The sequence below is a fragment of the Gavia stellata genome, chromosome 4 (genome assembly GCF_030936135.1).
Source record: "Gavia stellata isolate bGavSte3 chromosome 4, bGavSte3.hap2, whole genome shotgun sequence".
Lineage (NCBI taxonomy): Eukaryota > Metazoa > Chordata > Aves > Gaviiformes > Gaviidae > Gavia > Gavia stellata.
In genome coordinates this window covers 255,686-272,693 of record NC_082597.1, presented here as the reverse complement: position 1 = coordinate 272,693, position 17,008 = coordinate 255,686, and the positions used below count along the sequence as shown (strand labels likewise).

Below are 17,008 nucleotides of genomic sequence, written 5' to 3'. Positions count from 1 at the left end.
AGAAGGATTTAGCTGCTATAGGTTCACCATTTTCAGTTCACATTTTCTTGCATCAGCCAGGGCTCACATCATTGACAGCTGTGAATGTAAATTCTTACTTTGCTGAAATTCTTATCCGTGGAGTCAATCAGCAAGGAATGCTCGTGACCTGGAGTCATATCAATGCTAGCATTTAAGGAAGACGTCCACTCGCTTGACTGCAACCTGCCGCAAAAAAAAATGAAATTAAATTCAGTTTCTCACGATGCCCCAAACCAACACAGTAGACAAGCTTAGGAAAGGAAGTATTTCTTCAAAAAGTAATCAATCACTGCAAACAAGCCATGGCCTCACTTGACAAGAACTGGTTTCATTTGTACAACTGTAGTGCCTCCTGAGCTCAAGCTGAGCAGAAGGACTGGCTCACCCAACTAGCAGTAGCCCTCCTTCTTCCCCCAGGAGGCTGGTGAAACTGCAACAGAGTAGGCATACTGCTCTCTGTACAAGTTGCACTTGCTCAGTGCCAGCCACTTCCTGTGCCCACAGTCATAGTTACCGTCAGGGAGAAAAGTAAAACTTCCATACTGCATGATGTGCAGATTACCATTCCTCTCCAGCAGAAAGCACAATTCAGCTGCTGGCAGTGGAGTCCTTTCTTACCTGATTTATAACCTGTCACTGCAAAACTCATAGGTTTTTTGGTGCTGTTTTTTCCCTTTTGTCTTTCAGGAATTTCCAACTCTTTAACTTAACTAAGGTCTCTGTGTTCTACATGAGGGCTTCCAAGTGAAATTTCGTAGTGTGTGACTTGAAAGAAGCCAGGGCAGATTATTTAACTGTACATTTTAAATTCTATGAAACTACTTTGGAAGCCAGCTCTGATCCCAATAGCGCTGGTTCTGGCTAACTATTTTCTAGTGACAGATATTCAAGATTGATAAGATACTATTAAAGGATGAAATGGAGAAGCAGCACTGTCAGATCTTCAGGCTAGCATTAGTTAGTGAAGTAAAATCAGTTGTAGGAGGCTTTCATAGACTTTAATGCTCAAAGGGGCTACAGTTGTCTGAGTTGTGTAACAATTACCAGGGAACTTCCTCCAGAATTACTCCATACAGACCATTATTTCTTGGCTGAATCAGCATGTGTGTCAGAAAAAAGTCACTGCTTTCACATAAAAAGACTCCAATAGTGAGATTTATTTTAACTACCAGGAAATGCACAGCACAAGTGCCTACAATCAAGTTATGTGATAAAACCCACTTTTATAGTCAATGAGGAGAAACAGGCATTTCTAACATGCGACTCACTGCATCCTAATCCTAACATCTAGTCTAGGTCAGCCTCCTTTTCTCTGCTGCCTGTAAGGGCATCCGTCAAGTAACAGGAGATACACAGTGTATTGGGTATAAATGGCAAGGTTTTGGTAACAGGGAGTTGGGAGGGAGAGCTGTGTGGCAGGAGGCCATGAAGTGCCCTGTACCAGTCACAGTTGGTTCCAGCTGGCTTGGCAATGGATGGTGCCTCACTGTGTGCCAAAACTACAACCAGAGGAGCATATGATGCCTCTGCTCAAGCATATTTAACAAAAGGGTTGTAGCTGCTAGGGGAAGGAGGAAATGAGTAAGAAACAAGGAGCAGCAGAGAGAAATCACTACATACTGACCCCAGCCTCCAAACGCTGCCCTTCACCTCACCACAGGGACTGAGCGTAATGGGCGGTGCAAACAACAGGACAGGATACTAGGAACAGGGGAGGAGCTACTGAAGTTGAGCCTGGGAAAGGCGGGGGGAAGTGTTTAAGTGATTAATTGTTTCTCAATACCCAAAAGAATTGAAAATTAATGTTAATTGCCAATACATTAAAATTGAGTGACCTTCTTCAAGTCAAGACTGTTTTGCCCATGACAGACAGGTGCTTACTGAGGAGACAGATCCCCTGGAAGTATGAAAACTCCTCTTCTGCCTTCACCCAATTCCCAGTCTCCAAATTACATTTTCCAATAGTTAATTTAACTCACTGAGAAAGCTGGTATCTCATTTCTAGTCAGATTTTGTCTTAATGTATAGTCAGTTGTCTCATTCTATCTTTGTCTACAATTGAAGGATAGCCTGAACATCAGGAAACACTTTTTTACTGTAAGGGTGACTGAGTACTGGCACAGGTTGCCCAGGGAGGTTGTGAAGACTTCATCCCTGGAGATAGTCAAAAGCCATCTGGACATGGTCCTGGGCAACTGGCTCTAGGTAGCCCTGCTTGAGCAGGGGCATTGGACCAGATGACCTCCAGAGGTCCCTTCCAACCTCAACCATTCTGCGGTTCTGTGACAGACATGGTATAGTTGTTTCTATGCCCACCGTGACATCCGACAGAAGGATGTAATGAAGCACAAATGAACACAGAGCTAGGATCACCATACTTTTCTGGTGATACTGCCTGTTTGCTCAAGCTCCCTCACCTCCTGATCTGATCCTGTGCTGCAGAGAGCGCCTCCTCTACAGCAAGACGACGGTCCCGTTCTTCCTCCAGCTGCTCCTCTAAATACCTCAGATCCTGCTTTGTGTTGCTATGTAAATGTTCTGTCTCGGACAACCTGTCAGAAAATAACCAAGCATATGCCAAAAAAGGGGTAATTCATGGACTATTCTGCTTCTCTTTTACTCACTGATGCAGTATGTGAACAGACTCCAATTCCCTTCAACTTCACACAGAAGACTTAGTTATCTTTTATTAATATATTTACATTATTTGGAAAGCAAGAGAGAATATAAATCTCTTGAAGCTTCTGTGTCACATCAGGAAGGAGTTCCTTGGCTCTGTCATCCATGGCCCCACCTTCTGAAAATTATTTTGAAAATATATGAGGAATCATGTGCTAGATCTTAGTTCCAGAAGGTTACAAGGAATCATGTGCTAGGTCTCAATTCCAGACACTCTCAGGCTAACAGCCTTGAGACCAAGACCACTGATATACTTAAGCAGTTATTGAGGACGCAGCCCATCAAATCAAAGATGCTAGTTTGGCTGGTGATGGTCAACTGGAATTGCTGCTGCAAATGTTGTCTCTTCATTTTTTGAACTTCTGTGAATAGAACTCTGTATCATCTTAGAGATAACTAACGACAGCTGTCAAGTGCATATAACAGTTCCTCCACTTCCACAAGGTCCTAGTGTGGAACTGAGTTTTTCCAACACTCTGACAGACAGTAACAGAAATAGGCTCATCACTAGCCCAAAGATGTCCATCAGGACTAACATCCCCAGCCCTGTTTTCTCAGACTTTCTTTACCTCAGCTGCAACTCCTGCAGTTCTGGTGTGTAACTGCCTCTCTGAGGCTCATTCTTTTCTTGGGGTGCTCCTGGAGCAGCATCTGTTGCAAACAACTCCTGAAAGAAAGCATGAATGTATGACAGATAGCACTGAATGAAGAGGATAAAAAGTAGCTACAGTGCTGCACAGTTAGTGGAGCCATCTGCCATAAGATTTTCCCTCCCTTGCACCAAGACGACCACTCTTACCATGCCCTTGTCTGCAGACTGCAGCTCCTGGAGCTGCCTCTCAAGGACCAAGCAGCGGTTCAGAACCTCACTGTAGTGCTGATGGCTCTCACAGATGTTCCGACTGCTACCACGCAGCTGGAGGGAGAGGGCATTTTTCTCCTCAAAGACCTGAGATAGCTGAGAAGAGAACACAACTGCTAAGTATAGAACTCGTATTTTTGTGAAAGCAAAATTGTTCTCTATGTAACTGAAGGTACAAATTCTATTGAGAACATGGGAACTGCCACACTGCATGTTACTAAGGTCCAAAGACCAGTGATAATCTCCAACAGTAGCTTGTGGCTAAGGTTTCCAGAACAGGAGTCCCAAAAAATCAACACGATGTACAAGATAACATGCTTCCAAAACAAGTGCTGAGATTGACCTAAACCTTTCAGAAATAGCATCAATAAATTGTGTTTGTTTATTCTTGCTTTCTCCTTGAATGCAACTCTCTGAAGATTGCTAAATTCTGAGTCTTCCATTTCAATGTGGGAATTGGACTGCTTGTGATTCTGCATGGAAATACAGAAACTTTTTCAAGATCGCAGGCAGCACTCAAGATCAGAAGCATGCCTTCTGAAGGAAAGACTTCCTTCAGGAGTCTAGAAAGAACTACTGACAATAGAAATGGAACCTGGAAACAACTTTCTTCATATAATCTCACTCTCTGGTACCTTTGTCTGGTCTCCCTCTCTCCCCTCCATCCTTCCCCCATTGCATGTCCCCCCCCAGTCTGTCCTCTCTCCCCTCCTCCCCTCCTCACAGAATCACAGAATCACTACGGTTGGAAAAGACCTGTAAGATCATCAAGTCCAACCTGAAAAAAAAAAAAAAAAAAAAACCCACAAAAACAAACCACCACACAACAACAACAAGCCACAACACACCAAAAACCAACCCACCCAACACCACACAGCACCATGTCCATCAAGCTACATCCCACAATGCCACATCCACACGTTCCTCGAATACCGCCAGGGAGGGTGACTCTACCACCTCCCTGGGCAGCCTATTCCAATGTTTCATTACTCTCTCAGTAAAGAACTTTTTCCTAGTATCTAGCCTGAACCTCCCCTGGCGCAACTTGAGGCCATTTCCTCTAGTCCTGTCACTAGTCACTTGGGAGAAGAGACCAACACCCACCTCACCGCAACCCCCTTTCAGGTAGTTGTAGAGAGCGATAAGGTCTCCCCTCAGCCTCCTCTTCTCCAGACTGAACAACCCCAGTTCCCTCAGCCGCTCCTCATAAGACTTGTGTTCCAGACCCCTCACCAGCTTCGTCGCCCTTCTCTGGACACGCTCCAGCACCTCGATGTCTTTCTTGTAGTGAGAGGCCCAAAACTGAACACAATATTCGAGGTGCGGCCTTACCAGAGCCGATTACAGGGGCATGATCACCTCCCTGCTCCTGCTGGCCACACCATTTCTGATACAAGCCAGGATGCCGTTGGCCTTCTTGGCCACCTGGGCACACTGCTGGCTCATATTCAGCCGGCTGTCGACCAACACCCCCAGGTCCTTTTCTGCGGGGGAGCTTTCCAGCCACTCGTCCCCAAGCCTGTAGCGTTGCCTGGGGTTGTTGTGGCCGAAGTGTAGAACCCGGCACTTGGCCTTATTGAACTTCATCCGGTTGGCCTCAGACCATCGATCCAGCCTGTCCAGATCCCTCTGCAGAGCCTTCCTACCCTCAAGCAGATCAACACTCCCTCCCAACTTGGTGTCGTCTGCAAACTTGCTGAGGGAGCACTCTATCCCCTCATCCAGATCATCAATAAAGACATTAAACAAGACCGGTCCCAAAACTGAGCCCTGGGGGACTCCGCTTGTGACCGGCCGCCAGCTGGATTTCACCCCATTCACTACAACCCTCTGGGCTCGGCCATCCAGCCAGTTTTTTACCCAGCGAAGAGTGTACCTGTCTAAACCACGGGCCGCCAGCTTCTCTAGGAGAATACTGTGGGGAACAGTGTCAAAGGCTTTGCTGAAGTCCAGGTAGACAACATCCACAGCCTTTCCCTCATCCACTAGGCGGGTCACCTGGTCATAGAAGGAGATCAGGTTGGTCAAGCAGGACCTGCCTTTCATGAACCCGTGCTGGCTTGGCCTGATCCCTTGGTTATCCTGCACGTGTCCCGTGAGCGCCCTCAAGATGAGCCTTTCCATAACCTTCCCCGGCACCGAGGTCAGGCTGACAGGCCTGTAGTCCCCCGGATCCTCCTTCCGACCCTTCTTGTAGATGGGCGTCACGTTGGCAAGCCTCCAGTCATCCGGGACCTCCCCCGTTGACCAGGACTGTTGATAAATGATGGAGAGCGGCTTGGTAAGCTCCTCCGCCAGCTCCCTCAGCACCCTTGGGTGGATGCCATCAGGCCCCATAGACTTATGAGTGTCCAGGTGGCATAGCAGGTCGTTAACTGCTTCCTCCTGGATCATGGGGAGCCTATTTTGCTCTCCATCCCTGTCATCCAGCTCAGGGAGACGGATACCCTGAGGATACCTGGTGTGGCTGTTAAAGACTGAGGCAAAGAAGGCATTAAGTACCTCAGCCTTTTCCTCATCCTTCGTGACAATGTTCCCCGCCGCATCCAGTAGAGGATGGAGATCCTCCTTGGCTCTCTTTTTGTTGCTAATGTATTTATAGAAGCTTTTTTTGTTGTCCCTTACGACCGTGGCCAGGTTGAGCTCTAGCTGGGCTTTCGCCTTCCTAATTCCCTCCCTGCATGACCTAACGAGGTCCTTGTATTCTTCTTCACTTGCCTGCCCCTTTTTCCAGAGGTGGTAAGTTCTCTTTTTTTCCCCGAGCCTCAGCATAAGCTCCTTGTTCAGCCAGGCCGGCCGTCTTCCCCGCCGGCTCTTCTTACGGCACATGGGCACTGCCTGCTCCTGCGCCTTCAAGATTTCCTTCTTGAAGAAGGTCCAGCCTTCCTGGGCCCCTTTGCCCTTCAGGACCGTCTCCCAAGGGACCCTCCCGACCAGTGTCCTGAACAGGGCAAAGTCTGCCCTCCGGAAGTCCATGGTAGCGGTATTGCTCACCCGCCTCCTTACTTGGCTAAAAATTGAAAACTCTATCATTTCATGGTCGCTAAGCCCAAGACGGCCTCCGACCTTCACTTCTCCCACCAGACCCTCTCTGTTCGTAAACAGCAGGTCAAGCAGGGCACCTTCCCTTGTACGATCGCTTACCAGCTGCGTCAGGAAGTTATCTTCCACACACTCGAGGAACCTCCGGGACTGTTTCCTCTTAGCTGTGTTGTACTTCCAGCAGACATCCGGTAAGTTGAAGTCCCCCACAAGAGCAAGGGCTTGCGACTGAGAGACTTCTGCCAGTCGCTTGTAGAACGCTTCATCAGCTTCTACGCCCTGGTCGGGTGGTCTATAACAGACCCCCAGCAGGATATCCGGCTTGTTGGCCTTCCCCCTCATCCTTGCCCATAAGCATTCAACCCCGTTGTGACAATCATCCAGCTCTATACAATCAAAGCACTCCTTGACGTACAGAGCCACCCCACCGCCTCTCCTTCCTTGCCTATCCCTCCTGAAGAGCTTATAGCCCTCCATCGCAGCACTCCAGCCATGCGAGTCGTCCCACCATGTTTCTGTGATGGCGACCACCTTCTCTCCTCTCTTTCTGTCCTCCCCTCTCCTCCTCTGTCCTCCCCTCTCCTCCTTTCTCCCTCTGGTCATTTTAAAGAAAGGGCACTAAAATTCAGTGGCAGAGACGTTGCTGATTCAGACAGTACCGTCACTGATCCTCCTGAATGTGATCTATATATGGCCTGGAATATCCCTCTGGTCCATTCAGGTCAGCTGCTGGACCATTGGACTCAAAGGCAATGATCAATGGCTTGACAGCCAGCAAAGAGCAGAATACTCCTGGGGCCTACCTGGGGCACATATTGCTCAACACTGACAGCAATGTAAGTTATGACATAGAGAACAGCATCAGCAAATTTGCAGCCAATATTGAACTTTGGGGAGTGGCTGACATGACAGAGACCAAAACTTCAATCTGGAGGGACCTTGAGAAACTTGAGGATTGGGCCAACAGAAATCACAAGTTCAATAAAGAGAAGTGTAAACTTCTGCACCTGAGGCAAAACCCATGCATCCGTATGGGATGGGAAGAGACTGCCAAGGCAACATCTCTGCTATAAAGGACCAGGGAGTTACAGGAGCTGCCCAGCTGAATGCAAGCCAAGAGTACACCCTCATTGTGAACAAGGCAAACTGTAGCCACTGGGCTACATTAGGAGAAGCAAGGCCAGTGTATTGAGGGATGTTATTACCTGCTCTGCTTGGAACCAGTAACATTGTACCTGGAATACTGGCACTGGTTTTAGGTCACTCATTTTCAGCTGGGGAGGTCCCAGTTGACTGGAGGTTAGCAAATGTGACGCCCATCTACAAAAAGGGCCAGAAGGAGGATCCGGGGAACTACAGGCCTGTCAGTCTGACCTTGGTACCAGGGAAGATTACGGAGCAGATCATCTTGAGTGCCATCACGCGGCATGTACAGGACAACCAGGTGATCAGGCCCAGTCAGCGCAGGTTTATTAAAGGCAGGCCCTGCCTGACTAATGACAAGGTGACTCGCTTAGTGGATGAGAGAAAGGCTGTGGATGTTGTCTATCTAGACTTTAGTAAAGCCTTTGACACCATTTCCCACAGCATTCTCCTGGAGAAACTGGCTGCTCATGGCTTGGACAGGCATACTGTTCACTGGGTAAAAAACTGGCTGGAAGGCCAGGCCCGAAGAATTGTGGTGAATGGAGTCAAATCCAGCTGGTGGCCAGTCACAAGTGGTGTTCCCCAGGGCTCAGTATTGGGGCCAGTTCCGTTAAATATCTTTATCAAGGATCTGGACAAGGGGATTGAGTGCACCCTCAGTAAGTCTGCAGATAACACCAAGTTGGGCGGGAGTGTTGATCTGCTGGAGGGCAGAAAGGCTCTGCAGAGGGATCTGGACAGGCTGGATCGATGGGCCGAGGCCAACTGTATGAGGTTCAACAAGGCCAAGGGCCGGGTCCTGCACTTGGGTCACAACAACCCCATGCAGCGCTCCAGGCTTGGGGACGAGTGGCTGGAAAGCTGCCCGGCGGAAAAGGACCTGGGGGTGTTGGTCGACAGCCGCCTGAAGATGAGCCAGCAGTGTGCCCAGGTGGCCAAGAAGGCCAACGGCATCCTGGCCTGTATCAGAAGTGGTGTGGCCATCAGGAGCAGGGATGTGATCGTGCCCCTGTACTCGGCGCTGGTGAGGCCGCACCTCGAATGCTGTGTTGAGTTTTGGGCTCCTCACTACAAGAAGGACACTGAGGTGTTGGAGCGTGTCCAGAGAAGGGCGACGGAGCTGGTGAGGGGTCTGGAGCACAAGTCTGATGAGGAGCGGCTGAGGGAGCTGGGGTTGTTCAGTCTGGAGAAGAGGAGGCTGAGGAAGACCTCATCGCTCTCTGCAACTACCTGAAAGGGGGTTGTGGTGAGGTGGGTGTTGGTCTCTTCTCCCAAGTTGCAAGCAACAGGACAAAAGGAAAGAGCCTCAAGTTGTGCCAGGGGAGGTTTAGACTGGGTATTAGGAAAAGCTTCTTCACCAAAAGGGTTGTCAGACACTGGAAAAGGCTGCCCAGGGAGGTGGTTGAGTCCCCATCCTTGGAGGTATTTAAAAGTTCATGTGGATGAGGCAGTTCAGGACATGGCTTAGGGGTAGACTTGGCAGTGTTAGGTTAACAGTTGGACTCGGTAATCTTAAGCGTCTTTTCCAACCTAAATGATTCTAAAATGGATAGAGAAATGGGAAGGATTCCAGGAAAAGGCTGTTGAGGGATTGGAGCACATGATGCCTGTGAGAGCTGGGCTGCTTTAGCCTGCTAAAGACGAGGCTAAAGGGTCATTTAACAATAGCTTACAATTAAATTAAAGGGAGTCATAAAGTAGACAGAGCCAAACTCTTTTTGATAGTGGCAGAAAACATAATAATGGGCCATAGCCACACTGTGACTTGGAAGAGTCAGACTAGACATTAAGAAAAACATTTGCATTAAAAGTGTAGAGCAGCAGTGGACAAAGGCCCAGAGAGGTTCTGGAATCTCTATTCTTTCACCACTCAGCTAGGCAAAGTCATGGCTGACCTGACCTAATGTTGGTGACAGTGCTGCTTTGAGCAGCAGAAGGATGTACTAGATCATCTCCAGAAGTCTCTTCTAACTAATATTTCTGATTTTGTGTTACTTCACTAAATGCCCACAAGAACAGAAAGATTCATTCCTGCTCCCTGAGCCCTATTCAAGCCTACATACACTCTTCCCCACATTCCTCATCCCGGACTCTGTAACCAAGTATATAAGATAATCGGTACCTTGCTGTTTAACTGCTGAATTCTGAGCTCTTTTTGGTGTAGTTCTTTGAGGCTGTCACTTAGCTGGGCCTGGAGATGTTTTGTCTCTGTTTCTAGGCTTGAAAAGTCCCCTCTCAGAACTTCTGAAGAAATCTGGCAGGGAAAGAATAATGAAAAATATACTGCACATGTGACAACCCACTCTTGTATTAGTCCTCTCTGTTTAGTATTCCAAGGTCCAAGTCCAACATTATTCCTAGGCCTGGAACTTGATCTGCTCAAGAAAAACAGCAAATGGGGAATAAACAGAAATATCCTAAAAGCTATCTGAAAATCCAAACAATTAGGAAAGGATCCCTGAACTTGCACATACGATGGGTCCTTCTCAAAAGTTGTCTTAAAGCTGTCTACAATACAGGAAGGAAAAAAAGGGCATGAATGAGAACAAGAAAAACAAACAAAAATCCAAAGCAATGGCCACAGTGCTCTCATTCAACATCGACTAAAAGGTTAGCACTGAAGCATTCTCCTGGAAAGCAACACATGCACACAGTGTTCTAGCTTTTTCTTTGCATATATGCATGTGTGTGTCGAAGGGATAAAGGGAGATTTCCTCCCTCCTCCACTGACATAAAAGCTTCTCACTGGAACATTACAGATGAGGGCAGGAAAGTTCTTTCCTTGCTCATAATGTAATAGTATTGTACATGAAGCAGGCAAGCGTTCTTCCCTAGCTCAAGCAAAATACTCAACATATTCCACTCCACTTTTAGGACTGTGATACAGGGGAAAGAAGGGAGAAAGTACAATGTTCAATCCTCAGCCTCTCTGGGCTTGAGTCAGGATTGTAGATCCCTGTCACAGTAAAAAGAGCAATAAGAATTCAACAGGAAACTTAAAAATTAGAATGTGACATTAAAAGGAGAACTAAACCAGAAGATCTTAGATTCAAACACAATGCAAGAGACAATTCTAAAATAGCCAGAAAGAAAGACCTGAGAAGTTCCATACTGCTTAGAAGGACCTAAGGTACCTAGGGAGCCCTGTCTATTTTACTTTCTTTCTTGAAACATTAGGAACCGTGAACCTAAGGGAAGAGCACATAAGGGTATGCCAGAGTTTTCTAAAGGTTTTCAAGGATCCAAGTTACACTGTTGATATAGTCCTTGGAGGCCACACAACAAAATCCAATACTGCAGTCTGTACGAGCTGAATACAAGCAACACATGCTGCTTTGGCTGAATCTCAAGCCTGACATTTCCATGCAATGAAGATTCTGTGTATTTCCACCCACCTTTGTTTGGTACTGCTCCTCTACAATTTGAGACTTGCTGAGGGGCAGTTTCATTTCTTGCGTGATCCTTTGTAAGTGGCTCAGTTGCTTGTCTTTTTCTGCTATGACCATGAGGTACTGCTCCTTTATGCTGCTGTTCTGCTTTTCCCAGGTAGTTTTCTCTTGTCTGCCCAGTACGACACAAAGGCAATTACCAGGAAGTTACCAGTATCACTTATGATATCCATGAATTCAGATCAGAATGAGCTGAGGATGATTTTATTCCCTATCATTAACCCATGCCAGAAAAGAAGTTTTATAACTAAACCAAACCAAAACAACCCACTTAAGTACAGGAACCTTAAAAGCAGGTTTAAGGAAGTATTCTGTATTTGGCTCAACACTGCAGGTTGTTCAATGCTCACGCTTTTGGTGTTCCTGGACTTTGTTTTGATCTTGCTGTATAGAGAGTTTTGTCAAGCAAGTCATGGACAATGCCACTTGTCATCATAACATTATCACTGCCTCAGTCAAATATGCACCAGAACCATAGCATTGATCCCAACATGCAAACTTGAGGCCTTACCTTCATTTACATTGTAGAAGCTAGACAGGAAATAAATTTCCTTTTCTTTTATCAGGAGATATATAAAATTTGTCAGCTGCTTCAAAACTTTGAGACCTGAATGTTAGTTTGAGGGTCAGATTGGAGACAGGGGGAGGGGGAAGGAGCACTACAAGTTTTACTATCACCTTGTCCAAAGATAAGCCATACATCTTTCCACAGAAAACCCCACCCCTTTCACTCCACGTTCAGTCATTCTTAGATGGATCTCTGAAGTACCTGAAAGGATTTTTTCCCCATTATTAGAACAGAGCATATTTGTCTGACTAGTTTTAGTGCAGTTGGAGATGACAATTCACTAGACTTGAATTACAGACTTTTTTAAAAATAGAAGATATAAAGCAAGTGAAACAAAGGATTAGACAGTCATATAAAATAAGTATTTTGTAAACAATTATATCAATGGGATAATAAAGGGTGTTCATCATTAGCTTGGAACGGAGAGTTCTGTAATTATATACATAAGCTCCAATACAAGAAACAGTCTAAGTTTCCTCTCAGACAGATGATATTGGCTACCACTGGATGAAGGAAATAAAAATTAAAAGGTCATTGATCTATTTCACACAGGCATTTCCTTCCAGTATGCTGGGCTATAATCCTTCCTCTAAGGCAAAAGGCGAACAAGGGAAATGTGTGCCCACTCCTGAACAGGGCAAAGTCATTTAGCGTCAGCTAACACAGGTAAGGCTGAGGTTCTCAGTGCCTTCTTTGCCTTCTGCCCACAATTGCTCTTTGAAAGAAACTGCACATTTGCATCTCTGAGGCAGTGAGAAGACAGACAATTCTCACCTAAGCTGCTGGAGCTCCTGTTGGTAGAAAATACTTTCTTGCTTCAGCTGTTCTTGGAGACGGTGCTGTTTATCTGCATCTTGCTGACACTCCTGCAGTTGTGCTTTTAAGCGAGAATTTTCAGCTGATTCTACCCCGACTAGTATATATTGCTGCTGCAGATTCTTCAGCTCTCTTACCTTTAATTAAAGGGAAATATCAGAGTGTGTGACAACTGAGCAAGCAGCTAAGTTCATTGCTTATAAGTGTTTAGGAGCATTTCTCACTGTGGCATCTGGAGAAAAAAAGTCATATTCAGATGACAGAGAAACTAGAAATTGAATCAGTGATTACAGCAGTCTACTAAAAACTGCTCAGAAAAAAAACTTCAGAGAATTCTATCGTTAATGAAAGCAGTGAGTTTTGAGATCTTCCATGAAGATTTGACATACATAACCAGAAAGACCCCAGACTACAATATTAATTCCCTTATTCAGAGGAAGACAAAGTGAGACAGACAGCACTGGTTAAGAATAACTCCTGAAGTTGGTATTTACTGTAAACCCAGGAACAGAGGAACTAAAATCCTTTTGACAGTCTACTCAGACTGGAATTAGAAATAAATTGTCATTACACATCCATCGCTGCAATCAGTTTTTGCAGACAAGAAGATGTGACTGACTCTCGAGACAAGGAGATCCCTCTACTGAGGATCTATCTTAGTATTAGCAGCGCTACACAGATAGGCAAGTTCAACAAAACAGCAGTAGAGGAGACATAAATATACAAATAACTGAGATATAAAATGGACAAGAAGGAAGATGTGTTTAAGACAGTATCACAAGTCTGATGTGAATTAACAGAAGACTAATGGGCAGTGGAAAATGATTGTAGAAGTCTGTCATTTGACCAGCAACTAGAACTCTGAAACTTGCTGAGTCGCATGGTGCCAGAGGCTATACAAACACGGACACATTAAGTATGCAAGCAAGGATGTCAAAATGAAGCTGCAATGCCTTGTACCTATCTTGACAATCAGCTGCCAAGAGGAGAAACAGACCCAAGTCTTTGCTCTAGTGTCTTCTAGAAATCTAAGACAAATCAAATGTACAAGCTTCCACAATGTTCCCAGTTAACAGGGAACCCATATCTTATTTCTATGATTCCATATTTTAAATCAAGCTAACAAGAGAAACCACCCTGCAAAGTTAACAATGAAATCACAGCTTCCATATATCAGAGAAGAGAACATAGATGGCACATACTATATCCATGTGATCTGATGGAGCATGCCCACAAGTGCTAAGGTCATTGGGAAGCAACTCAATTCCCTTTGACAGGTCATGGCGACTGGGAGAGGTTCCTGAAGACTGGAAGAAAGCAAATGTCATCCCTACCTACAAAGAAAGGCAAGAAGGAGGAACTGGGGAACTGCAGGCTGGTCAGTCTCATCTTCATCCCTCCGATGGTGATGGAGCAACTAATTCTGGAAACCATTTCCAGATACATGGAAAAACAGGTTGCCCAGAGAAGTTGTGGAATATCCACCAATGGAGATACTCAAAATCCAACCAGACACTGTCTTGGGCAACCTATTCCAGCTGACCTTGTTTGAGAAGGGAGGGTGGACTATAAGATCTCCAGAAGTCCCTCCCAACCTCAACTATTCTGTGATTCTGTGAAGACAATGATCTATGTTTCACATTGTAATTACCAGATCTAAGTGCGCTAATTTTAAGATCTGAAGATCCAAATCTCCTATGGGTCTTTAAGTAAGAGCAGGAAGAGAGAACAAGGACTTACTACTCTGTCTCTGTCATTCTGCAAGGAGGACAGTGCTTTCTTAAGACTCTGCACTTCTGAAGGACTGGTGGAAGTGCTCCCTTCCGCTTGTTGCTTCACTTCTTCAATCTTACGTGTTTTGCCCAATTCATTCAGCAGACGGTCTCGCTCATTTTGCAGGCTTGCCATAGCCTTGGAGAAAGATTTAACTTGGTTGGAAGAGCCTTCCAGTTCTGAAGACAAACGGAGAAGCTCATCATCTTTGGCTCTGAGCTTCTGATTAAGTTTCTCAATCTGGGCCAAGAGACCTCTTTCCTCAGTGGCTTTCTGCAGTTCTGTCAGCTCAGACCTCACTGTATCTCGGTCCCTGGCAGTGGAATGTTGCTCTTCTTGTAGCTGAACCATCTGTTTCTGAAGATTCTGCACCAGACTCTTTTGTTCCTCTAAGTCTGCAGAGTATTTCTGTTTCAAAACATGAAGCTCTTCATTGGCCTGGTCCCAGCTATCCTGAAGAGAGCTCATGGACTTCCCAAAAGACTGAATTTGAGCTCTGAGATCTTTGTTTTCATCTGTGACTGCAAGAAATTTCTGTTCCATTTCCATCAAGTCCCGTGCCAACTCTGCTACTCTCTCTTCTGCCGTCTCTGTTTCATTCCTCATTATCCCTGCATCATGATGTAGGTGCTTCAATTCCTTTCGAAGCCTGTCCTCAGCCTCTCCCACTCTCTTGGCTGCATCCCTTTGAACACATACTAGTTCTCCCTCAAGTTCTATTATCCTTTTCTGTGAGAGGGAAAGATTACGACTCAGTTCTTGTGCCTCTTCCTCTCGGGCCTTCAGTTGTGCTTGACACTCCATGATAGGACCCCCCTCACGTAATGCTGTCATGTCACTCTGCACCCGAGACAGAGAGGACGTAAGGGTTTCAATCTCTTGAGACATGTTGACTTTATCCTCTCTCAAGGCTTCCATGCACTTCCTGAGATCATCCTGAGTATGCTCGGACTCTTTCAGCTGTGTTTCTATGATTGCCTTCTCCTTTTCCAGAGTTTGGATCCGCTGAAGCTGTGTTTTGAGAAGTTGTTTCTGTTGGGAGTCCTTTATTGAAATCACTTGGTTCAGGTCTTCTCTATACCGCACCAACTCTGCATTCAGCTTGGCATTCTCGGAGTTGAGGTCATCCATCCGGCTATGAAAACTTCTGATTTCTTCCTTGAGCTTATTGTTTTCAGCAGCAGCCTCTTGAATTAGTTGGTCTTTTTCCAAGATTATAACAAGATGACGTTCCTCAAGTTGCTTGTACTCTCTCAGTATGCGGTCTCTGTCATCTTGCAAAGATGACATGGACTTGGTGAAGGAGTCCAGTTGTGCCTTCTGCTGCTTACTTTCTTCTCTGCTTATCTTCACCTTTTCAGTGAGATGATCAAGTTTGTCAAGAAATTTGTTCTTTTCATTTTCCAAGGCTTTTTTATCCTCTTCCTCCTTACTTAGCCTATGCTCCAACTCTTTCATCTCTTCAGAATGTTGCTGCTGTAATTCAGCTAGAGCAGCCATAACTGCTTCTTCCTTGGCAGACAGCAAACTAACAATCTTTTGATCCTTGGCACTAGTTTCTTCATGCAGCTTATTTGTTAGGTCCTTGGAAGCTTGCAGATCAGCCTCAAGCTGTTCACAGCTGAATTTAAAATTCTGGATACTAATCTCTTGTTGCTTGACCATACTCCCCAGCTCTTCTCTGACCAATTCACATTTGGTGAAGGAATTCTGTAAGTCAGCAAGCTGGTCTCTCAGGCTGCTGATTTCTGACTCCAGTTTCTGCTGTTCATTCTGCGACTTGCTGTACAGTTTCTGAGACCCTTCAAGCTGAGTCAAAAGCTCCTTTTTTTCCTCCTGCAACATTTCACATGTCTTTTGATGATGCTGAATCTCCTTCTTGGATTCAGACTCCCAGTCTTTCTTGTTGCGTTCCAGCCTGAAAACAGAGAAGAGAAAGTCAGTCACAAATCAACGAAGTATCTCAGTATGCAAAACCACACTAATAGTCGTCATTGATTATACTAATTTAGAAAACCCACAAAATTAGTTTTAGTGTAAGAAAGCAAGCCAGAAATATCCAGATGATTAGCTTTCTCTCAATTTAAAATTCAAGGCATCTTTTAAAGTTCTGACTGCACTACTGTCTGAAGGGGGTGGTGCTGGGGGAATATTTTTTAAAAGTTGTCCAGTGAGATAAATCTTTATGTCAATATTTAAAAAATGGAGGACGTTAAACATTGAATGTTATCACCTCCTTCTCATTAAAATACTTTTCTCTCATACATTGTACCTAACAAAAACAAAATAAAAAAAATCAATTAAATAGCTGTTCTCATATGCTTGATGTTCATTTCATGTTCCAGCATGCAACAATATAGCATTTTGATCACAAACTTTATAGAACAATTTTACTCAAGAACAGTTTGGTTTTGAATTTTGGAAATTCCCAGATGTACATTTTGGTACGTTTCCATAGCTCCATCTTTCCCTCAAAATCTATTTTGGGATTAAACTGGAATTATGTATCCCAATGTTCTCTTGACCTGCCAAGTTTAATCTCTGAATGCAACAACTCTATGCAAAACAATCTATTTCAAATTTCAGATTAATAAAGACTCTAGACAGTACTCAGATGGCTACTGCTTGTGACAGAGAATAGATTTAATATGG

The 17,008-nt window shown here is 45.2% G+C and overlaps 1 protein-coding gene across 3 annotated transcripts in view; it reads right to left on the bottom strand.

The window, feature by feature from the left end:
• Positions 1-17,008, bottom strand: part of GOLGB1 (golgin B1) — a 47,781-nt gene that overhangs the window by 2,843 nt on the left and 27,930 nt on the right. For all 3 annotated transcript variants that reach the window (XM_059816196.1, XM_059816194.1, XM_059816195.1), the window contains 8 exons: positions 14,324-16,274; positions 12,542-12,720; positions 11,146-11,311; positions 9,873-10,004; positions 3,500-3,658; positions 3,270-3,367; positions 2,439-2,573; positions 99-204 (listed from right to left, as the gene is read on the bottom strand). In XM_059816196.1, the coding sequence (XP_059672179.1) occupies positions 99-204; positions 2,439-2,573; positions 3,270-3,367; positions 3,500-3,658; positions 9,873-10,004; positions 11,146-11,311; positions 12,542-12,720; positions 14,324-16,274 (2,926 nt within the window). The remainder of the gene's footprint in view (positions 1-98; positions 205-2,438; positions 2,574-3,269; positions 3,368-3,499; positions 3,659-9,872; positions 10,005-11,145; positions 11,312-12,541; positions 12,721-14,323; positions 16,275-17,008) is intronic.